Source organism: Chanos chanos, chromosome 16 (genome assembly GCF_902362185.1).
Source record: "Chanos chanos chromosome 16, fChaCha1.1, whole genome shotgun sequence".
Taxonomy (NCBI): domain Eukaryota; kingdom Metazoa; phylum Chordata; class Actinopteri; order Gonorynchiformes; family Chanidae; genus Chanos; species Chanos chanos.
In genome coordinates this window covers 14,928,020-14,948,259 of record NC_044510.1, presented here as the reverse complement: position 1 = coordinate 14,948,259, position 20,240 = coordinate 14,928,020, and the positions used below count along the sequence as shown (strand labels likewise).

The window sequence follows — 20,240 nt, the reverse complement described above, 5'->3', positions numbered from 1 at the left end:
GATGAGTCTGTCTTTACCAGAATAATTGAAGTGAACCATAGACGACGTGTTCAATGTTCATCAGTAAGTGGGGGGAAAAAAACCTTCCATGAGAAAAAAGAAATGTGAGTTGCACTTTCAATTGTCATAAATCTTGCCAAAAGTCAAGAAAACAATCATTTTTTCTAATAGCTGGTGACTTTTGCCCTTTAAACAGGGTATAGTTACATCTGGGGTCAGGTCAAAGGGGCAAAATAAGTTTTATTTAATAGATTCTGCAAAATGTCATTCAATTATGCAACAAACACACACGACTCTTGACTTCTAGTTGTACAAAAACATTAAACACATTTAAAAAAAAAAAAAAAAATTCCAAGGTACACAGTCACACACACACAGGGACAGACAAAGGAATGCTTTGAGCGGAGGACTGGACTTAAACCAGGGTTGGACAGCAGCCTATGACAGCAGAACCAGGGAGGCTGTGAAACACTGAAACACACAGCAGGGCCCGACTGCGCACGCCCCCGGGGTTTTGAGGCCCCCGGGGGGCCCTGGGCTCCGGCGGACTCAGTGACTGGTGATGTACTGGCGCAGGTAAGACTGGGTGAGGCTGCGGAGCTCTTCCAGAGCGTAGTCCTCCGGCATGGGCAGGCGGCCGATGTGGGGGGCCAGGTGACAGAGCGGGATTTGGAGAGGGTCTGGGGTACCCTCCGCCCCCTGCTGCAGACTCAACACCACACGCAGGATGTTTGCCACACGCTTGGCCATCTCTACAGACGGAGAGAGAGAGAGAGAGAGAGAGAGAGAGAGAGAAAGAGATGTACACGGGAGGGGGGTTAAGACCGGGACGGGACAGTTAGCAGGTTTGGTTTAATAAAAATTGGGTTTTGAGGGTCCATACAAAAAACCACTCTCCAAAAGCATTTAATGGGATTGCGAACAACCCTGCTTTGGAGTCCACTCGCGGGAAGCGGCAGAGCATCCCATTCGGTTTGAGTGACGGACGAGGCGTCTCACCTGATTGGGCGAGGCGGTCCTTGGCTGTGAAACAGGGGAGGAGCTCTATCCTACTGCACAGTGACGTCACTTCTGTCTGCAATTGCTCCAGCTCGTACTCTGATCCCTCCATCTGTTTATACACACACACACACACACACACACACACAGACATAGACATACACACACACACACACCAAATGATTAGATTTCAAGCACAGTTAGAGTTATTGCAGTAATAGCAAAAATAATACATTTTACCACTATCCAATAAACACACAGTTTAGGAACCAGACAGCCACACACCTGCCAGTTCTGCGTCTATTCACTAACATGTTCCAGCGGCAGCGAGCGGACGTTTTAGCCATAGTTCTGACCAAACATTTCTAATGACATGTGAGAACCAACAAACATGAGCATCAGCGTTTAGTAGGTGCAGTGTGTGTGGTCTATGGAACAGTGTGTCACAGCTGTGCGTGAATACTGTGCGGGTCTCACGGTGTGTGTTTTATATGGAGCGGCATGTTGATGACGGGGTAATGTCTGTACGGGCGATAAGGCAGTGTGTTACCTGTTGAATGGTCTGTAGCGTCTGGATGACGTGAATGTAGTCCAGGTAAAGCTTTCCAGCTCTGTCCCAGTCCTGCACCTGAGCGCAGCGTTCGGGATCGGCCAGTCCCTCCAGGAACTCCAGCAGGTAGCCGTGTCTTTCATTAATGATGCAGTCTACAAAGCCCAGAACAAGAGATCAGAACCAGCATGAGCTTGGACTGCCTTCATGGTTCTCAGAACCCAAAACAAGAGACCAGAACCAGCATGAGCTTGGACTGCATTCACGGTTCTCAGAACCCAAAACAAGAGACCAGAACCAGCATGAGCTTATGTGCGTGGTTACCTGAGGCCAGGTGCTGGATGACCAGGCGGTGGCAGTGGTTCCAATGTCCGGCTCTGTAGAGGTGCATCGCCTCCTTGTGTTTGTCTCCGGTACTGCAGGCTCGTGTGGCTTTGGCCTCGTGGATCCACTGCATGGGAATGTGGAGCTTCTCTGTGAGGAACTGCTCCTTCTCCACCGACTCCTCCGTCTCCTCCAAGGAGCAGTGAAGGTTTAGCACCTCTCTGACCGCGCGCTCCCGATGCCTGAGGGAACACGGCCGACAAACGACCATCAACGAAATTTCCCCTCAGCGTTACGCTCGGTATCCGCGGGGCTAACACATAACAACAGGGCGTGAACGGTCCCTCGCTCAGACAGTTTGATTCATTTATCATCAGTTTGATTCATTAACCATCAGTACTTTATGAGCTCTGTTGTTTATTTTAAACTGTACTCCCTCCCCCTCCCCCTCCCCACAGCGGTTCTTACGCGGCGTCAGGGATGTGCAGGAGCACGAAGACGGCCATTTCCCAGAGACCGGCGCTCTCGAGCTGGGCGGCGTAGCTGGTGTGCAGCCGGCCCTGCCGCGCGGGCGACAGGTGGTCGTAGTTCAGCGCCTGCAGAACGTTCCAGAGGTGCCAGCTCAGCCTGTAATCCAGGACCTCGGCCGTGACGGCGCTCGGGTCCAGCAGCTGCTGCAGACTGTAGTGCCTGTGAGACAATATCCATAAAACATCAGCGCTCAGTGTGTGTGTGTGTGTGTGTGTGTGTGTGTGTGTGTGTCTGTGTGTACAGGACAGCTTTAAAAAAAAAAAAAAAAATGAGGTTGCTAGCGATGCAGGCAATGATAAAACGGTATGTAGTGTAAGTGTGTAGCACTGGTGGAGTCAGCGTGTTGTGTTTAATAGCCGACCTGTCACTGTAGAGTTTGAGGAGGTGGAAACAGATGTCGTAGAGCTGCTTGTTAGGCTCCGCCTCCTCCATCTCTTCTTCAAGGCTCAGCGGAGTGTCGTCCACGTACGGAGGAAGAGGAGCGCAGGCATACTTCTGACCTTCTCCTGACCCCTGGGACACACAGACAGACAGACAGACACACACATAACTCGGATGAGCCCTTAAGCCCACACTGAATTTCCAGTCAATCCAACTCCAATTCCGTTACACTAGCCGAGTGGTTGAACCAGTAATGCTCTTTCATTCAGTAAATCAAAAGAAAAGCTGCCTTTCATCTGCACATACACTTTTCAAATGAAAACATCTCTACAGTCAATGCCCATATATGGACATCCTCTTCCTTAGACAGAGTGGAGCCCTCAGCTCTGCTTGACGACATTACACTGATTATTTTAACCTTATTACAAAAGCTTATTCAATTAAACATGGACCACACATGATAACAGATGAAAAACAACTTCTAACGATTTTTAAAAAGATTAAACAGGAAAACCCATGGGCGGAAGACCAATGAGATTAGCAATATAACCCCACAGACCATAATATCATACAGAGCATCCTGGACACCTCCAGCCATGGAACTATACCGGGATCACATTGACAACCACCCAGGATTATTAATCCACAGTCTTATTTTGTGAAGATTACAAACAAGATGCCCCCCACTCCTTGAAAGTAAGGAACCCCCCCCCCTCTTATTTGTGTTAGGACAAAAGAAAAAAAAATTTAACATAAAATTTTAAATTTCAAAGTCTGTTCTTGAGTGAGAATACCAATGAAATAGTAGCTTGAATGTTCACTTCAATTTTTTTTTCCTGTGTGTAACTGATTTTAAACAGAATACCAACTAACAGTCAATCAGTCGATAAGATAACTCATCTTAAACAAATGAATAAATAGTGAGTGAGTCTGGGGTTGTGGGGGTGAATAAATAGTGAGTGAGTCTGGGGTCGTGGGGGTGAATAAATAGTGAGTGAGTCTGCGGTTGTTGGGGGTGAATAAATAGTGAGTGAATCTGCGGTTGTTGGGGGTGAATAAATAGTGAGTGAGTCTTTGGTTGTTGGGGTGAATAAATAGTGAGTGAGTCGGGGGTTGTGGGGGTGAATAAATAGTGAGTGAGTCGGGGGTTGTGGGGGTGAATAAATAGTGAGTGAGTCTGGGGTTGTGGGGGTGAATAAATAGTGAGCGAGTGAGTCTGGGGTTGTGGGGGTGAATAAATAGTGAGCGAGTGAGTCTGGGGTTGTGGGGGTGAATAAATAGTGAGCGAGTGAGTCTGGGGTTGTTGGGGGTGAATAAATAGTGAGTGTGTCTGGGGGTGTGGGTACCTGGAAGGCGGCCTCGTATTTGATGAGTGCGTCTGCGATGGAGGCTGTGGGTGGGAGCATGTACCACAGGTGCACAGCCACACAGCGCTTCCAGTCCAGCTCAGAGCACACGTTTATACAGCAGTCTGTCGACTGCCACACCTGCACACACACACACACACACACACACACACACACACACACAGAGATTATTAACACAAGATTCCAGCTCAGAGCACACGTTTATACAGCAGTCTGTCAACTGCCACACCTGTGTACACACACACACAAATTATTAACACTAGATTTCAGCTCAGAACACATGTTTATACAGCAGTCTGTCGACTGCCACACCTGTACACACACGCACAGATTATTAACATGCACACACACACAAAAGACTATTAACACAAGATTAATTCAAACACTCAAACTGGCAAAACGCGCATACTCCAACACGCTCCACACACACACACACACACAAGAATCCTTCCAATACACCACAAACTCGCAAATCAGAAACACGCACGTCCACATACCGGTTTTCCTGCCAGCAAGGTGATGATACGGAGTCTCTCCTCCTGTATGAAGGAGTCAGTCATCATTCCGTTCCAGTCTGCCAACTGCATTCCCAACAGCTCCCGACTGGGATGGGAACCCGTCGCCTGAGACAGGAGCAGGGACAGACGGTGGTCTCCTGAACACGCACACACACACACACACACACACACACACACACACAATCAGCAACACACTTCAAAAGAACTTCTGCACCATATCTCCATACTTCAGTTCTAGGAGTTACAAACAAGGCGTCATTTAATTAACAATGTGGAGGCACCATAGAGAACAACACTCTTCTAACTGTGAGATGTTTTTCTGTCTGGTCTGTCAGTAGAGGATCTGAACTCTATGACTGGAGACTGTGAATGTTTTGTTTTTTGTTTCGTTTTTTTTTTTTTTTTCGATGCCCACCGCTCTTCTGGGCGAGTCTGCAGGCGTCGCCGATGCGGTCTCCCGTCAGGTAACTGAAAATGGCCTCCAGGTGTCCGGATTGCTGCACTTCCTCCTGAATGCGCACGGCTGCGCTCTCCGACAGCCAATGGGAGAACCGCCGTCGCCGCTCAAGCTGCAGCTGGTAGTCGTCCTGGTGATCAGGCTCCGCCTCCTGGTCGCCGAGACGACCCCAGAGAGCTTCACATAAAGTCCAAACCTGCTGCCAGTGATCCAACACGCCTAACGAGAGAGAGAACGGATAAACAGAAATAATATAAGTAAGTATTATTACATTATTATAGGTACAATAACATAAGTGATGTCACACTCTTGAACTTTTTAAAGCACATGAAACCTTAGGCTCTTGACCTAACCCCTGTCCCTTAAATTAGCTTAAGATGAGTGAATGTGAGAGATGGTCCAGGTGAGTTTTTGGGTCTTGACCTAAGCTAAGTTAAGGGGAAGGGTTTAAGATGAGTGAATGTGAGAGATGGTCCAGGTGAGTTTTTGGGTCTTGACCTAAGCTAAGTTAAGGGGAAGGGTTTAAGATGAGTGAATGTGAGAGATGGTCCAGGTGAGTTTTTGGGTCTTGACCTAAGCTAAGGGACAGGGTTTAAGATGAGTGAATGTGAGAGATGGTCCAGGTGGGTTTTAGGGTCGTCTTACCGTCCCCCGCTCCCCCCTCTTTACTGAACGCAGTGATCCATTCGGCGTACTCGTGCAGGGCGTCCACGCCCCGCTGCGGCTGGAGGAAGGGGCAGGACTCGGCGGTGCTGACGGTGCTGTGCTTTAGGCTGATCTCCAGAGGGCCGTGAAACACAGCCAGTTTCTCCGCGCTCGCCTTGGTTTCCAGCCCCGCCACCTGCTCCACGTGCACTTTATAAGGGCTTTCCGTGATCCTATCACAGCGCAGGACAAAACACTGTCAGAGCTCTGACTGACCAATCAGAGCACAGCACACTAAGGGTCAGAACCATCACTGACCAATCAGAGCACAGGAAATTACTGTCAGAGCTCTAACTGACCAATCAGAGCACAGCACACCAAGGGTCTGAACCATCACTGACCAATCAGAGCACAGGAATCTACTGTCAGAGCTCTAACTGACCAATCAGAGCACAGGAGAACAGGGTAATGGACTCACTGTTTGGTTTTGGTGGGTTTGGGGAGGAAGCCGAAGCCCATGCCATCCCCAGGCAGCTCCTTCACCCTCTTTTTCCCCCCTCCCAGCTGCTCCCCACAGTGAACGAGCGTCCAGTTGGGCCCCCAGCCCACGCGGAACGAGCGGCCCGTGAACAGAGCAGCGTCCATGAGCAGACGACCCTTGTTAAGGGTCACGGAGCTCTGGATTGGAACCGGGCCTCCTAGTCGCCGGGCCCCCACCGTACGCAGGGAGGTCTCGGGAGCAGCGGACGGCAGGAGGAAGGAGGGGCCGAGCGACGGCCAGGGAGACTCCGACACCGCGGGCTTGGCGAGTTTCTGAGGGACTCCACCAAACGGGAGGTCTGGGAGGTGAGTAAACAGTCCTCCTCCTCCAGTGAACTTGGCCTGGAGCAGCGCTCCGACTGAAAGACCAAAAACAAAAATCAATCAGTAAAGTAATCGCACATTTCATAGTTATCATCCCAGTCACACAGTCAGCATTAAATGAAATCACTTAAGACTCAGGGATGTTTATGTCTCTTTGCTTCTGGAAAAAGGGCTCAAACCCAGTCTCTGAGTGTCACCGTCCCCGCTGATTTGCACTGCGGTCTCTGATCAGCACGGTTCAGGCAGGGTGAGATTCTCTAAACACTGATTTGGTCTGTGACAGGACACACTATAGTATACGTCCCTGAGACACTGGCGTGAGAACCGGTGGGCCTCTGTGTGTGTGTGTGTGTGTGTGTGTGTGTGTGTGCGAGCGAGACAGGGTGCGGATTGTCACTCACCAGACAGCCTGCCCTGAGACCCAGGCAGTAAGACCCTTGGAGAGGCAGTGTCCTGAGGGGGCCGCACTGGGACTTGGTCCTGAAAGGGGTCACAGTCGTCGTCCTCGGCAAACAGAGACGCCTTCATGATCTGTGTGGACCAGAAAAAAAAGGACACATATAAACACTGTTTATAAACATGAGGATCCTCCCACAGAGAGGAGAGTGTCTGGTCAGGCAGCATTGGGGGATGTATGTCTGTCTAAGAGGAGATTTAGAGAAAGTGTAAATCGCCTGTGATCAGTGAGGGATGGAGAAAGGGAGTAACAACACAGCCATGGTGGACTGGATGTCAGCTTGGTCTGGAGTCTGTGTGTGTGTGTGTGTGTGTGTGTGTGCGCGTGCATATGTTGTACATGTAGTGTGTGTGGGTTGGGCTGTATCTGTATATACAGGTGTGAGTTGGGTTCTATGTGTATGTGTGTGCGTGTGTGTGTGTGAGAGAATTGGGTTCTATGTGTATGTGTGTGCGCGTGTGTGTGTGTGTGAGTGTTGGGTTCCATGTGTACATGCATGTGTGGGTTGGGTCTTGTATGTGTGTGCTGCACCTGTAAAGTGTGTGTGTTGTATCTGTAGTGTGTGTGGATTGGGTTTTGTGTGTGTGGATTGGGCTTTGTGTGTGTGGATTGGGTTTTGTGTGTGTGTTGTATCTGTAGTGTGTGTGTGTGTTGTACCTGTAGTGTGTGCGGGTTGGGTTTTGTGTGTGTGTTGTACCTGTAGTGTGTGTGTGTGTGTGTGTGTGTGCTGTACCTGTAGTGTGTGTGGGTTGATGCCCAGCGAGGCAGCGATGTGACCGGATGCAGACAGTGGTGGTTGTTCTGTGGGCGTCTGTGTTCCAGGGCCTCTCTCCTCCTCCACGGCCCTCTCTCCTTCCTCTTCTCCCATCACACTCTCCACCAGCACCTCCTGAGTCATGTCAGCATCGCTGTCCATGTCCGCTACACGACTCAGCAACTCCAGGACCGCTGTGCTCTGTGTTCACACACACACACACACACACGGAAAACCCATCACATCTCACCCTTCTGAGCCCCTCTGAATTCATTCTGACGGCTAAACAAGTACTGTATGTACAGCAGGAGTCTAGAAAACAGCCTGGGCTTATGAAACCCATCTGTTCCCATCTGAGTGGAAAAACAAGTAATGCAACACAGTCAAACTGCTGTCAGGACAGGAGTCCATGTTTTTCTTCTTTATAAAACAGTTTTACTGTACACACACGAGTGTAACTGAGCGTTGAAGCTTTTTGTCTTCATTATTCAATTTTTATTTCTTTCAAAATAAAACAGCATTTCCACAAAAATAGAGTACATTTCAAATACATTAGTATTTGTTTTTAGTTTTTTTTTTTTTTTAAGTTATTTATGCATTTCATGAGATACTATTCAGTTGATGAATTTTAAAAGACAAAGTAAATTATTTTTTATATTTAATGAAATATAATATCTTAACTTCATACATAGTACAGAAGACTTACTGAGTCACTAAAGCACAAAGCAGTGAAAAACACGTTTCATTCAATTACACTGTATACTGCATATCACTCAAACAAACACAGATTAAGCATTAAATGACATTTTTGCATTCTGTATCAGCATTTGAGGAAAACAACAAAAGATTCAGAAGATAAAAGTGTAAACAATCTTGCTTTCTAATACCACATTTGACTTTTCCTGCATAGCCCTGATTCAAACTCAAACCAACACAAAGTGACAAAGAAACTAAGTTTGGTTACTGGAACGGAGACTAAAATATTTATCATGCGTAAAGGTCAAAAGATGGTATCTGTGATATGTGGAATTGTGTGTGTGAATCAAATTTTCATGACAATAACAAAAACCACATGCTTTCGCCTGGATTCACAGTTTCATTTCAGTGTGTCATGCCTCATTTTAACTCAGCATCTTCACAAACTGTCTTCTTTGTGCTACAAATGTGTGTATGTGTGTGTGTGTGTGTGTGTGTATGCATATACATGTGTATGTCTGTGTGCATGCGCGTGTGTATGCATGTATTCAAGTGCGTGTGTGTGTGTGTGTGTGTGTGTGCGTGTGTAAGCACCCTACTGTGCATCAGAATTTTGACATCTGTAGTAACATAGCAACAGAGGCCTGCTCACCAAAATTAAGCAATTACATATCAAAACCTGATTTAGGATTAACTTAAAAAAAAAACAAACAAACAAACAAAAAAAAAAAGCAGCACACACCACTAACTGTAAAAACAGCATACGTGCCAACACACACCATCTCTTTTTAGAAAAAGAAAAAAGACACTCTTCCTAAAAGCCAGTGCAGATAACCCACTGCAGCTGTAGTTCACACAAAATCCTATGGCCCATCCGTCTCTGCCTGGCCCCGCCCCATCCCCCCCCCCCCACCCGCCCTGTTTGTCAGTGGAGGTCTGAGGGGACCTGGATGCCCAGTGTGAGTGTATCAGAGATGTTTTCCTCCTAATACCTGAGCCTGTGGCGCCACCTGCTGGCTGGGAGGCAGGGGCTGCTGGAGGCCTGGGGCGACGGCTGTTTTCAGCTTCTTCAGGTCGGTCTTGGCTGGGGCGACTTCCTCCTCCTCGTCAGAGTCCTGAAGCCCGTACTTGGAGAAGTGAGCCACCTGTACAGAAAACACAAAAAAAAAATTCAATGTAATTCATCCAGGGTAAAAAAAAAAAAAAAATCAATTTAAAATGTTTATTTACCTAACTGCACTGCCTAAGGACACATTCTTCCAATGCAATGTTGAAGATCCAGGGAGCCCTGTTAGCTCTTTACCCTTTAGGATTATTTTAGCACTGCCCCTAGCTCTAGTTTTCAAGGTTTCTGAATGTTAGTGAGAATACTTCATAAAATCAGATCTCCTCACACCCCTGTCATCACTTTGAGACACAAACGTGAATGTGGAGCGGTCGAATCAAACAATTAAAATGTGGTGAAACTTGCACTTCAGTTTAAGAGGGATCGTGTGTGTGTGTGTGCGTGTGTGGGGAGGGGGCTTATTACAAGCCCTGTGGAATGGAGAATGGTGAGGTGGACACGCGGCTCTTACCTCAAACACCCAGGATCCTGTCTCGGGCCGATAATCGAGGAAGCGGGTGCCCTGTTTGCGGGAGGCGCGCTCCAGCCGGCCCTCGTAGTTCATCTCCAGCAGACGCTCGGGGCTCTTGATCTGCGTGCAGGTTGTTTTGTCGTTCGGCCAAACTCCGTCCAGGGTCACCTCCGCTCGTCTGCACAGACACAGACACACAGCGCTAGGCTTTATGCTAAGCTAACAGAATATGTACCAGTACTGTCACGACTTTTTAGTGCAAACCTTGTTGTCCTTAACAGGACTATTATTTTCACCGTTAATGTTCTGACGCTTCACAAAAGTTTCCAAAAAAAACTGAAAAGGTTTGTACCTGCAGCACAGCTGAAAGAAACAGGTTCACTTCGTGCTGTGAGCGCGAGGGCCGAGAATGAACCCATATGAAAAAGTAAACGAGGACTCTTAGTGTGACTGGCTGCGGCTAAAGTCACTAACCTATTAAGCCCCTCCCCCTCTGGAGGCTTGGCCTTGTCATCGGGGTAGATGATGACCTCCTTCCTCCTGAAGTGCACGATTTCGTCCAAGTTCATGTTGGTCAAGTTCAGCTCACCAGGGAAAAACACCGACCCGTAACCTGAAGATGTTGAACATACACTCCAGTCAGAACAAGTTTTCATCTTCTCAGTATTCAAATGACTGGGTCCTGTCCCCATACTCTTACAATGCTATTTTACAACCTGTGCCCTTGTCTACTCACAACATGACATTTTTAACAATACTAAACAACATTAAACAGGCATCAGTTAAGAATCATTTTACAAAAATCATCTTCAAAACGGTCATTTATTCTATTGAGAGAACGAGGTCAAAAGGAGAGAGCAGGGCTGAAGAGCTTTTGGGATGGGGTCCAGTCATTTGAGTCAAATTTTCACTTAAAATAAGCTCTCTGACTTGAGGTCCGTTTATGGGGCGGGTTGAGAGATTCCCTTACCTTTCCTTCCGACGGTGAAGTTCTCCACGACGCATTCCCCGTCCTCACTCGTCATCTTCCCCAGTTCCTCCATGGAGGGGATGGTGTAGTACCCCACGCGGTTGAGCACAATCCCTGTCACATGACACATGACATCATCACTGCGCAGCTCACTACTACGCTGCTGAAAACCCAAATTATCCAGAGTACCAAGACAGGCACTGATGCAACGGTTTAGTTCCGGAATCAAAGTTACTGAGCCAAATTCGCGATTTTAGACAGCAGTGAGAGAAAGCTCGACTTTTCACCACATTTCTCATCGCAGCGTTCCGGATCGCATGAGGGAACAGAGAAGCCACGGCTCGCATAGGGTGGTTAATGTGGGAGACATACCGGCAGGATGAGGAGGTTTCTGCACCTCCTGCTCCTCGTCCCTCTCCTCTTGCGCGGACTCGTCTCCCAGCGATATCTCCTCGCTGCTGAGCTCCAGGGCGGCGCGGCCGCTGCCCGCCCGACGCACGTTGAACTCGGAGATGGTGTCCTGCAGGGAGGGGCTGGGCTGATTGTGTGGGACGGGTTTGGCGATCGGGTTGGTGTAAAACTTAGTCACCTCCAGATCCTCCTCCGCGCCTCCTCTCTCCTCGGTCTCCCCGCCCTCCTCCTCTGCATTACGGCTGAAAACAGTCGGAGTAAAAAACACTCATCAGGGAGCTAGTCTGGGTTTTAATTACATATGTCGATAAGAATAAGGCATTTTAAAAACATAACAACACAGCTATGAAAATAAACGTGGGGATGTGGTGAGTTAAGTGTGTCAGAGTGGTGATCTATGATCAGTTTATGATTTTCATAATCCCATGAATACAGTTATATAACTGGAGGAGAGCTGATCCTAGTTCAGTGCTCTTACTCTAAAATGCCAATACATATAACCACTGGGCACAACTTTTCTTGTTTTCTAGAGAAACACCACACAGTCAACAATATTTATACTATCAGCTAAATGAGTTCAAATGCAAGGTTCACCAAACACAGAATCAGCTGTAGTAACAGAGGGGAAAGATCTTTCTAAATCTACGCTGAGCTCTGTATGTCCTTAACATTTTCAGTTCAGCTCTGAACCAGCACACCTAAAACAACACTGGTCTGGGCGATTAGAGGATGAATTAAATCAGATGCAACAAAACGGATCCATGCTGAAAACGTAGCGGACTTAAGGACCCGTGGGTAGAGTTCGTTTCTGGAAGTCACAGGCGGTGAAACGGCAGGTGTAAGCCGTGAGTGATCCCTCACCTGAGGCCGTTCTGTGGGTACTCTGAGAGAGAGGCCAGGTCGTCTGTGTCTCTGTTTACAGGGCTGTTATACAGACTACTGCTGTTCAGGTTCTTCAGCATCAGCTTCTTTATGCTCTTCCTGCCAACACACACACACATACAAACCAAACAGACACAGGCACACACACACACACACACACACACATACAAACCAAACACACACAGGCACACACACACACACACATACAAACCAAACACACACAATACACACATACGTGCACACACACACAATACACATTACAGATTTACGCTGAACATCCTCACAGTTCACTCCTATCACTCATAACTCACAATAATTACCTTATATACAAGAGGTCAGACCAAAAAAAAAAAAAAACCCCCCCCCACATTAGAGTTAAGCGCCCTGACAGGCAGTCCAACAGGGAGCCAGTTGGGCTTGGAACCTACAACCCCCTGGCCCCTAAGCGTCCCTTACCCCTAAAAACCATCATTATCCCACATACACTTCAGAGACCCAAATATCGACCCTGTAGCACGGATGAATTCTGATTTTAAACAGTTAAAAAAAAAAAAAAAAAAAAAAAAAAGACAGGGAGGACTCCGTACCTCGGCATGAAGGCTCCGTTGGTCAGAGAGGGCTCATCGTCGTCCAGGCCGTCAAACAGCTGTGACTTGGAGGAGCTGGAGGAGGTGAGGGCTTTGGGGCGCACGCGCGTCGCCGGCCGAGGGGTCAGCTTGTAATGAGCGGGGGTGGTGAGAGCCTTCTGGGCGGCAGGATTGGTCGGCTTCAGTCGCTGATGAAGGCAGGAGAGAGGAGTGAGTACACACACACACACACACACACTGCACGCAGAGCGACTAGAGGACCCTAAATCCTGCTCTGTAAGTGCTCCCTCTACCCGTCGAGCAGGAAAGGCCCCAACTGTCTCCTGGGGGGGCTGAAGGTCCTGACCGCTTTCACATTAACCAGCCGACCGCTGTGGTGTCTGATTGGCTGAGGAGTAAACACACTTGTTGCCCATGTAAGAATTAGTCTGAAATGAAGAGGCGACGGCAGCAGCAGGACTCTGGCTCTGCAGGGCAGGATTTGGACATCCCTGTCACGGAGTTTAACGGAGGAAGACGTACGTCCTCTAAACGGCTTTCTGTGGCCGCGTAAGATAAAAGGGGAGGTTTTTTTTTTATTACTGAAAACAGAGCAATTTTCTGTGGCCGCTTAAGATAAAAGGGGAGGTTTTTTTTTATTACTGAAAACAGAGCAATTTCTTTGAGTGTTCCTTGTTTAAACTGGTGTGACAGAACACAAGGAACAGTCCAACACCTTCAGTGAGTGCTGGTCACCACTCACTTGAGACAAGCTGAAGGATCTAGCGTATTAAGGGAAACTGTTGGCCAATAAAGCCCCTCAGAGGTAACTAGTGAAATATGTCAAAAATCCCTCCCGACCGACCGACGAAAACAGAACTAATCCATACTCAGTCAATGAGATGTGACAAGGCAAAACTAAGCAGTGTGAGCTGAGATGATGTATCAGACTCTCTCTCTCTTTCTCTCTCTCACCTCCTCCTTCTTCTTGGGGTCGGAGAGCGGGTTTCTGAAGAGTGGAGAGTCTCCAAACGGCGAATAGGCCAGAGCGCTGAGCTGCTGATGCAGTGCCGCCTGCTGGGCCGCGGCCGCGTTGGGGTCTGTCAGCGCTGAGAGGGAAAAAAAAAAACAACAACATCACTTTCACCTATTCCTTCCTTCATCCTTCCATCCATCCAACTATCTGTGCCTTCAAATCAGTTCTCAGTTTCTTTACAGCAGGGTTTCCCAAATTCCAATCCTGTGGAACCAGGATTCTTATCCCGGTCCACAACGCTGGAACTGGGAAAGCTCTGCTCTACATCAGATCTGGGCACAGTCAGTATGTAAAGTGTCAGGATGACTGGACCCTCTCTCAGTTCACTTACACGACTTCATTACGCTGAGTCCTAAACCTCAAGTTACTAAACCACAAACTGAACCACGTGTGTCGAAGTACAAAACAAACATCCCAGGAATGCATTACAGAGTCATCGAAACTGCCTTTTATCCTGTTCATTAAGGGAACAAGGTAACCAGGAAAGGGAACAGTGAAGAGTATTGAGACATGGCTCAGGCATCTGCACACTGATGGGACTCTCCACTTGTGCCCCATGATCGTTTAAACTACGCGGTTTATGTTACTTCAGTTAAATTACTTAAATCCAGTCTGCTCGGATAAAAATAAATAAATAAATAAATAAAATCAATCGGGGGAACGTCCGGGTACAGACCGACAGGTTGCTGAGGTGCTCCAAAGCCCAGGGTACTGGTTCCGGTGTTAAACCCAGGAGCTCCAAAAGTCCCCACCGTGCCCAGGGTGGAGCCCAGTTTATTCTGGTTGTTTCCAAACAGAGACGTCTGACCTGTGCCGACAGCTGCGAGGGAAAAAAAAAAAAAAAAAAGTCGGTCAGCCACACAAGCTCCAGGCAACACGCAATCATTCTATCACCAAGGCAACCGTCACCCACGGCAACCTTGAAAAATATTATACACAAAACCCAGTAAGAGCCTAACAAAAAGCTCCTTCAACCTGCTGCGGTTTCTTTATACACTGCATCGTTGTTCTCTGAAACTTGATGTTATTTCATACAACCACCATTTAAGGCCAAACCCCTGCCCTCAGCCCACGAGTACGTACCTGTTCCGAAGCCTGTTCCCAGACCTGTTCCCAGGCCACCTGTGGTGGTTTTGTTTCCAAACAGACCTCCACCTGCAGTGTTGGCACCGAATCCTAAAAAGACAGATAAGAGAGGTATAGAGTAAGAGAGAGGCTTTTGTTTTTCTTTCTTTTCTTTTTTTTTTTTTTTTTTTGGATAATTCGACATAAAGATTTAGCGAATCAGCCGACTGACCGACTGACTGACCGAAGTTGGAGGTGTTCGTGTTCGTGCCCAGGGTGAGCGTCGGTTTTGTTTCCAAACAGCCCCGTGCCCGTTCCAAACGACGGGGCGCTCGTGGTGGTGGTGCCAAAGCCCGCGGGCTTATTCCCAAACAAATTCTGCAAGAAGAGAGGACGGCGTATTTTAAACACTGCTGGCACCAAAACAAATAAATAAACAGGTCAAGTCCAGCCCTCTGCTGAGCTGCTGGGGGATCTAAAAGAACGGAGGGCGTGGACGTGGAGACGAGAGGGAGGCGGAGCAGTACCGGCGTGCCAACGTTGCCGAAGCCGGTGTTGGGCTGGCCGAAAAGGCCCGTGCCGGTCCCGAACCCCGTGGCCGTGCTGGTGTTTGCCGTGCTCCCAAAGAGCCCCCCCGCCTGGGACGCCGCCGTGCTACCAAAGAGGCCCTACGAAGAGGAGGACAATTACATAGCACAACGCCCCCCCCCCCCCCCCCAGCCACAACTGATTAAAAACACAGAGGACACGTCGATCTAACCCGTCACTTCAGGCCCAGAAACACCCCGTCACACCACTGAAATCACGCCAAATTTGTAAAATGTGGCTCGTGATACGTGTTGTAAACTGTGCAGTTAAGCTTACCATGCTGCTGGTGTTGGCCTGACCCATGGTGTTGGTGTTGCCGAAGGAGAAGCCGGTGTTTTGGGCGGTGGTGGTTTGGCCGAAGGGCTTGAAGAGGCTCGTGGCCTGCGGCTGCGCCTGACCGAACAGGCCGCCGGTCCCCGCGCCGAAACCGGCTGTACCCGCGCGAGGAAGAACGAGAGAGGATCTGTGTTAGAGGCTTCATGGTAAAAGCCTGAAAAACTAACGACGTGAATCTCGACCATGTACGGCATAGGGAGAACGAAAAAAAAAAAACAAGCAGTCCTGGGTGTGATCTGACGCTGACGGCTAAGCGAGAACAAGTCAGAACTCATCCCATCTGTGCTACTCTAATATATCTCTAAACACACCTTAGTCTAGCCCCGGTAGTTAAAATCAGTCTGACACACCGCGCGGATCAGGGAGGGTCTGGGTTACTCACTATTGCCAAACGAAGTCTTGTTCTGACCAAAGCTGAAGCCGGTGTTGGAGGCGGAGGACCCGAAGAGGCCCGTGGCCGTGCTGGGGGTGGCCGCAGCCGCCGACCCAAACAGACTCCCGGTGTTTGCCGCCATGGGGTTGGACGGGCCCTTTCTCCCCGCCTGGTAGTCCTCCAACCTCAGTTCCTACAAAAACAAATTAACAGACAGAAGATGAAACACACAGACACGCACACAAACAAATCTCACCTGATTTCTTCACGAACCCCAAACAGCATAGCGTGTACACGCAGGACGGGAAACAAAGACCCACCTCTAAGGATTTGTTCTCGTACTCCTTCATAGCGGTAATACACTGGTGTTTGGTGTTGATACTGGTCGTAACACCAGCTTTTACCATGGTGTCACTTCCTGAAGGAGGCTGAAGGAAAAGGGGGGAAAAAAAGAAAACAATTAAATTCATTTGCTACAGTAATCCAGTTGTTATCAAAGTGAACAAGCAGCTACAAAATCCCGTCACGTGTGTCATACGGTAAACTGCTGATGTCTCGCGGTGAAACCTACATTGAATTTAATGGTGGTGCCGGTGGGCTGCGGCGTGCCGAAACCCGATGACCCGAACAGAGAGCCTGAAGCGCCTCCGAACGGGTTGGAGCTGGTGTTGGTCGTGCCGAAAAGCCCGCCACTGCTTGTGCTGGTGCCAAAAGCTGGAAACACAAGAAGAAAACGAAAACGAATACAGAACAAAAAAACAAAACAAAACAAAAAAAATCAGCGTCACTGAATAACAACAATTACTCTGCAAAGTCGACACTGGTAACATTCTCTCACAGAGGAGAGGGAAATACAGCACACAGGTCTCATTTCAGGAACGAATCACTGACAAGACACAAACACTTTAATCTCAGGCTCTCTTCCTGTGGGACATTTGACTGAGCACTCGCCTGTATAAAGGAAAAGCCCTGTTAAGCAGAGAGGGGCAGGGGGGAGGGACTTACTGCCAAACGAGGTGGGTTTATTGGCTCCAAAGGCATTGTTCTGCTGCGAGAAGAGACCTCCCCCTCCGGTGTTGGTACTTCCAAACAAACTGTTCGAGGTGCCAGTGGCACCACCAAACCCAAAACCGCTACTGGTCGCAGAGGTAACGGGCTGATTGAAGGTGCTTGATCCAAACAAGCCACCTGCACAGGACAGAGAATCATACCAAACCAGTTTAAAAAAAAAAAAAAAAAGGCCCCATCCAAACCACTAACATCTACATTAGTCTAGTCACTAATTCCTGTCCATTGTGACAAGATTGAGCTGAGACATCATAGCGTGTTGATTTGTCTTTGTGGCATTTTCAGTGACCTCCCTTCAATCTATAGACCTTATGCAGTGATGACAGCGAGTGTTCTGTCTGGATTATTCTGTATGTGTATAGAAGACCATGACCATCTACCAGGTTTATTCTGTGTGGCCCCAAAGAGTCCTCCTGTGTTGTTTGCGGTTCCAAACGTTGAAGAACCAAAGCCACCTGCTGCTCCAAAGCCTGCATCTGCAAGTTACAAAAAAAAACATTAATCCATGACATAACAGAAAAGTGTTCTCTTCTTTTCATGCACCACATCAAAAGCATATCTACTCTTTCAGTGGTAACTGATGCTGTTTCACACAAAGTCACTGAAATTTTTAACTTACTCTGTTGTCCAAACGTAGAGGAGGTCCCAAAACCGCCTGTGCCTCCTCCAAAGACTCCAAACGATTTGTTGAACATCTTTTACAGCTACAGGGACTGCATATGTCTGTTAAAGAAACACGAACGATATGACCAGTCAAGTAAGCGTTGTCATTTCAGAGGAAAAATAAGGCAGTGTGAGGGCGTGCGCCAATAACAAAATTAAACTACAAAGCATCGTTTCGCGACAGATTTTAAAGAGCGAAGTAACAAATAATTAACGTTCACGAATACTTTTGCTTTTAACACATGATGACGGAGCGAAAACACATGTAAAAAAGTGACAAATTCACTGAATAAACCTGTTTATTTCGATGAGAAAAGGTGACGTTCACGTCGCAGGATGTGACGTTGAGACGATTTTAAATTTAGTCACATTTTCCAAACTTCTAAAACATTCAGTTAAACACGATTAAGCATGCCAATCAACAGACCGGCTGCATCGTCCGTGCGCTTTATAATCTAAATTTTGTAGGACCAGACTGATGAGTTCCAGATAACATTGCTACCTGAGTGACGTCTACAAGACTCCCAAATTCACACAGAAAATGAATTTAACATGACAGAGACGTTATTTGTCGTCAGACGGGCATTGGTGAAAAAAGTGAAAAGAGACCACACGGTTCACGTGCGTTATGAAAACACGTCGTGAAGTGAAAAACAGCGCTTGCATCCTACACTTCTAAGGTTACTGAAAAGCTAACTTGCTTATTTATCGTCGTTGCCGGCTACATAGCTAAGCGTGTGTACGTCTATCAACCTCGCTGACCCAAAAGTTAACCTATCAAACTGATTAAATCTGCCCGACTTGTTAGTTCAATAGATATGTCACAGGTTAAACGTATCACGAAGTTCCAAACAAACAAAACGTTGCTACGAAAGCAATGGCACTAACCGTTTCGGAGTCTTGCCCATAATCTTGGGCGCCAGAATACTATTACACGTTCCTATGCGGCCTCTTCAGCAACAACATTTACGTCACGAAGTTTACTACTAGCTGGAACTGCAGTATATTAACATATGTCTAGAATCACTCATGAAATTAACAACAAACAAGACATATCCTGGTCTGCACTGGTTTAAACCTGAAAGAGCCAGTCTATGGTTTCATTTTCCCGGCAAACACGAAACAACGAGTTAGCTAAAGCTAGCTTGCTCCTCCCAACTGGATAGAATGTGTCTAATTAAGTACCTTAAATCTCAGTAGCAAAAGCATGGAATGAGTCGCTCATTTTAAATAACGTGTTTAAATAGCAAACAAAATAAAATACTGTTACAGGAGAATGACGTGGTCGGCAAATTTTTTCAAAGACTAAAGGACACTAACCTGCGCAAGTTTACATACACAGGCTGCCTGTCTAGCGTTAGCTAACATGTTAACATGTTACGAGCAAGGTAAACTTAGCTAAGTGGGCTAGCTAGCTATCGTTAGACTCTATCACGATGTCTTCGGTTAGCTCTCCCACAGGCTATTTATGGTAGCTGGATGAGCTAAAGCTACCACTTACCGTGAATTATGCGATGGTTGCCGCTCAGTATGAACGGAATCGCGGTTTGGAAACGTCCACGCGAGAAGACACTTTGTTATAGCCAGCTGAAATTTAAAACTTCGAAGTCACCGCTGATTTCCAGCACTAAGTGCTGAGGTTCATCTCAGGTGGAGGGAAAATATGTTGCGTGTAACAGCGATGCTAACGGAATAGCTCGACAGCTAACTACGTGACATCAGCTACGCTTAACGTTATCGCCTTCTACGTCACGAACAGGCGAATCCAAGCGCTGTTTATCAAATGCAGAGTTCAGCAAATCCGTCAATAACGTGTTGTACTTCTTTCTCGTAGTTAAAGTAGACCACATAAATTAAGTATACAGCACAGAGTGTATTGAGTTGATAATATTGAACACACACAATTTTGAAGATAAAAACTAAAAAGCTTGAAGATGCCCCTTTACACAAAATACATGGCATAGTCTTGTGCCTCTTCCGGATGACAACGGGCTAAGTTCACATTGGTTCAAGTAAGGAGCTTATGTTGTACAACGGGCACTGGACTACTGCATTTGGAATATTTTCGCGTGTGAGAAGTTGTCATTTTAATTCGCAATATAGTTTAACGTATAATTTATTACACGGACAGCCCTGGGGGGCCTTAGTGGCGTAATGCATCA

General features: G+C 47.5%; 1 protein-coding gene across 1 annotated transcript; it reads right to left on the bottom strand.

Annotated features, from left to right (window-relative positions):
- Positions 1–371: 371 nt before the first annotated feature.
- On the bottom strand, positions 372–19,749 carry nup98 (nucleoporin 98 and 96 precursor). Its single transcript, XM_030793498.1, is given in 34 exon segments — positions 372–752; positions 1,000–1,111; positions 1,550–1,704; positions 1,874–2,115; positions 2,342–2,563; positions 2,766–2,917; positions 4,132–4,272; positions 4,650–4,807; positions 5,086–5,346; positions 5,773–6,005; positions 6,251–6,671; positions 7,038–7,167; positions 7,827–8,048; positions 9,536–9,688; positions 10,121–10,298; positions 10,595–10,733; positions 11,091–11,204; positions 11,463–11,743; positions 12,363–12,482; positions 12,971–13,158; positions 13,925–14,058; positions 14,662–14,805; positions 15,069–15,161; positions 15,295–15,340; positions 15,342–15,428; positions 15,578–15,718; positions 15,915–16,069; positions 16,357–16,540; positions 16,668–16,775; positions 16,919–17,061; positions 17,353–17,535; positions 17,796–17,891; positions 18,035–18,138; positions 19,580–19,749. Coding segments are annotated over 33 exon segments (5,415 nt in total). The 5' UTR covers positions 18,111–18,138; positions 19,580–19,749; the 3' UTR covers positions 372–549.
- Positions 19,750–20,240: the final 491 nt, after the last annotated feature.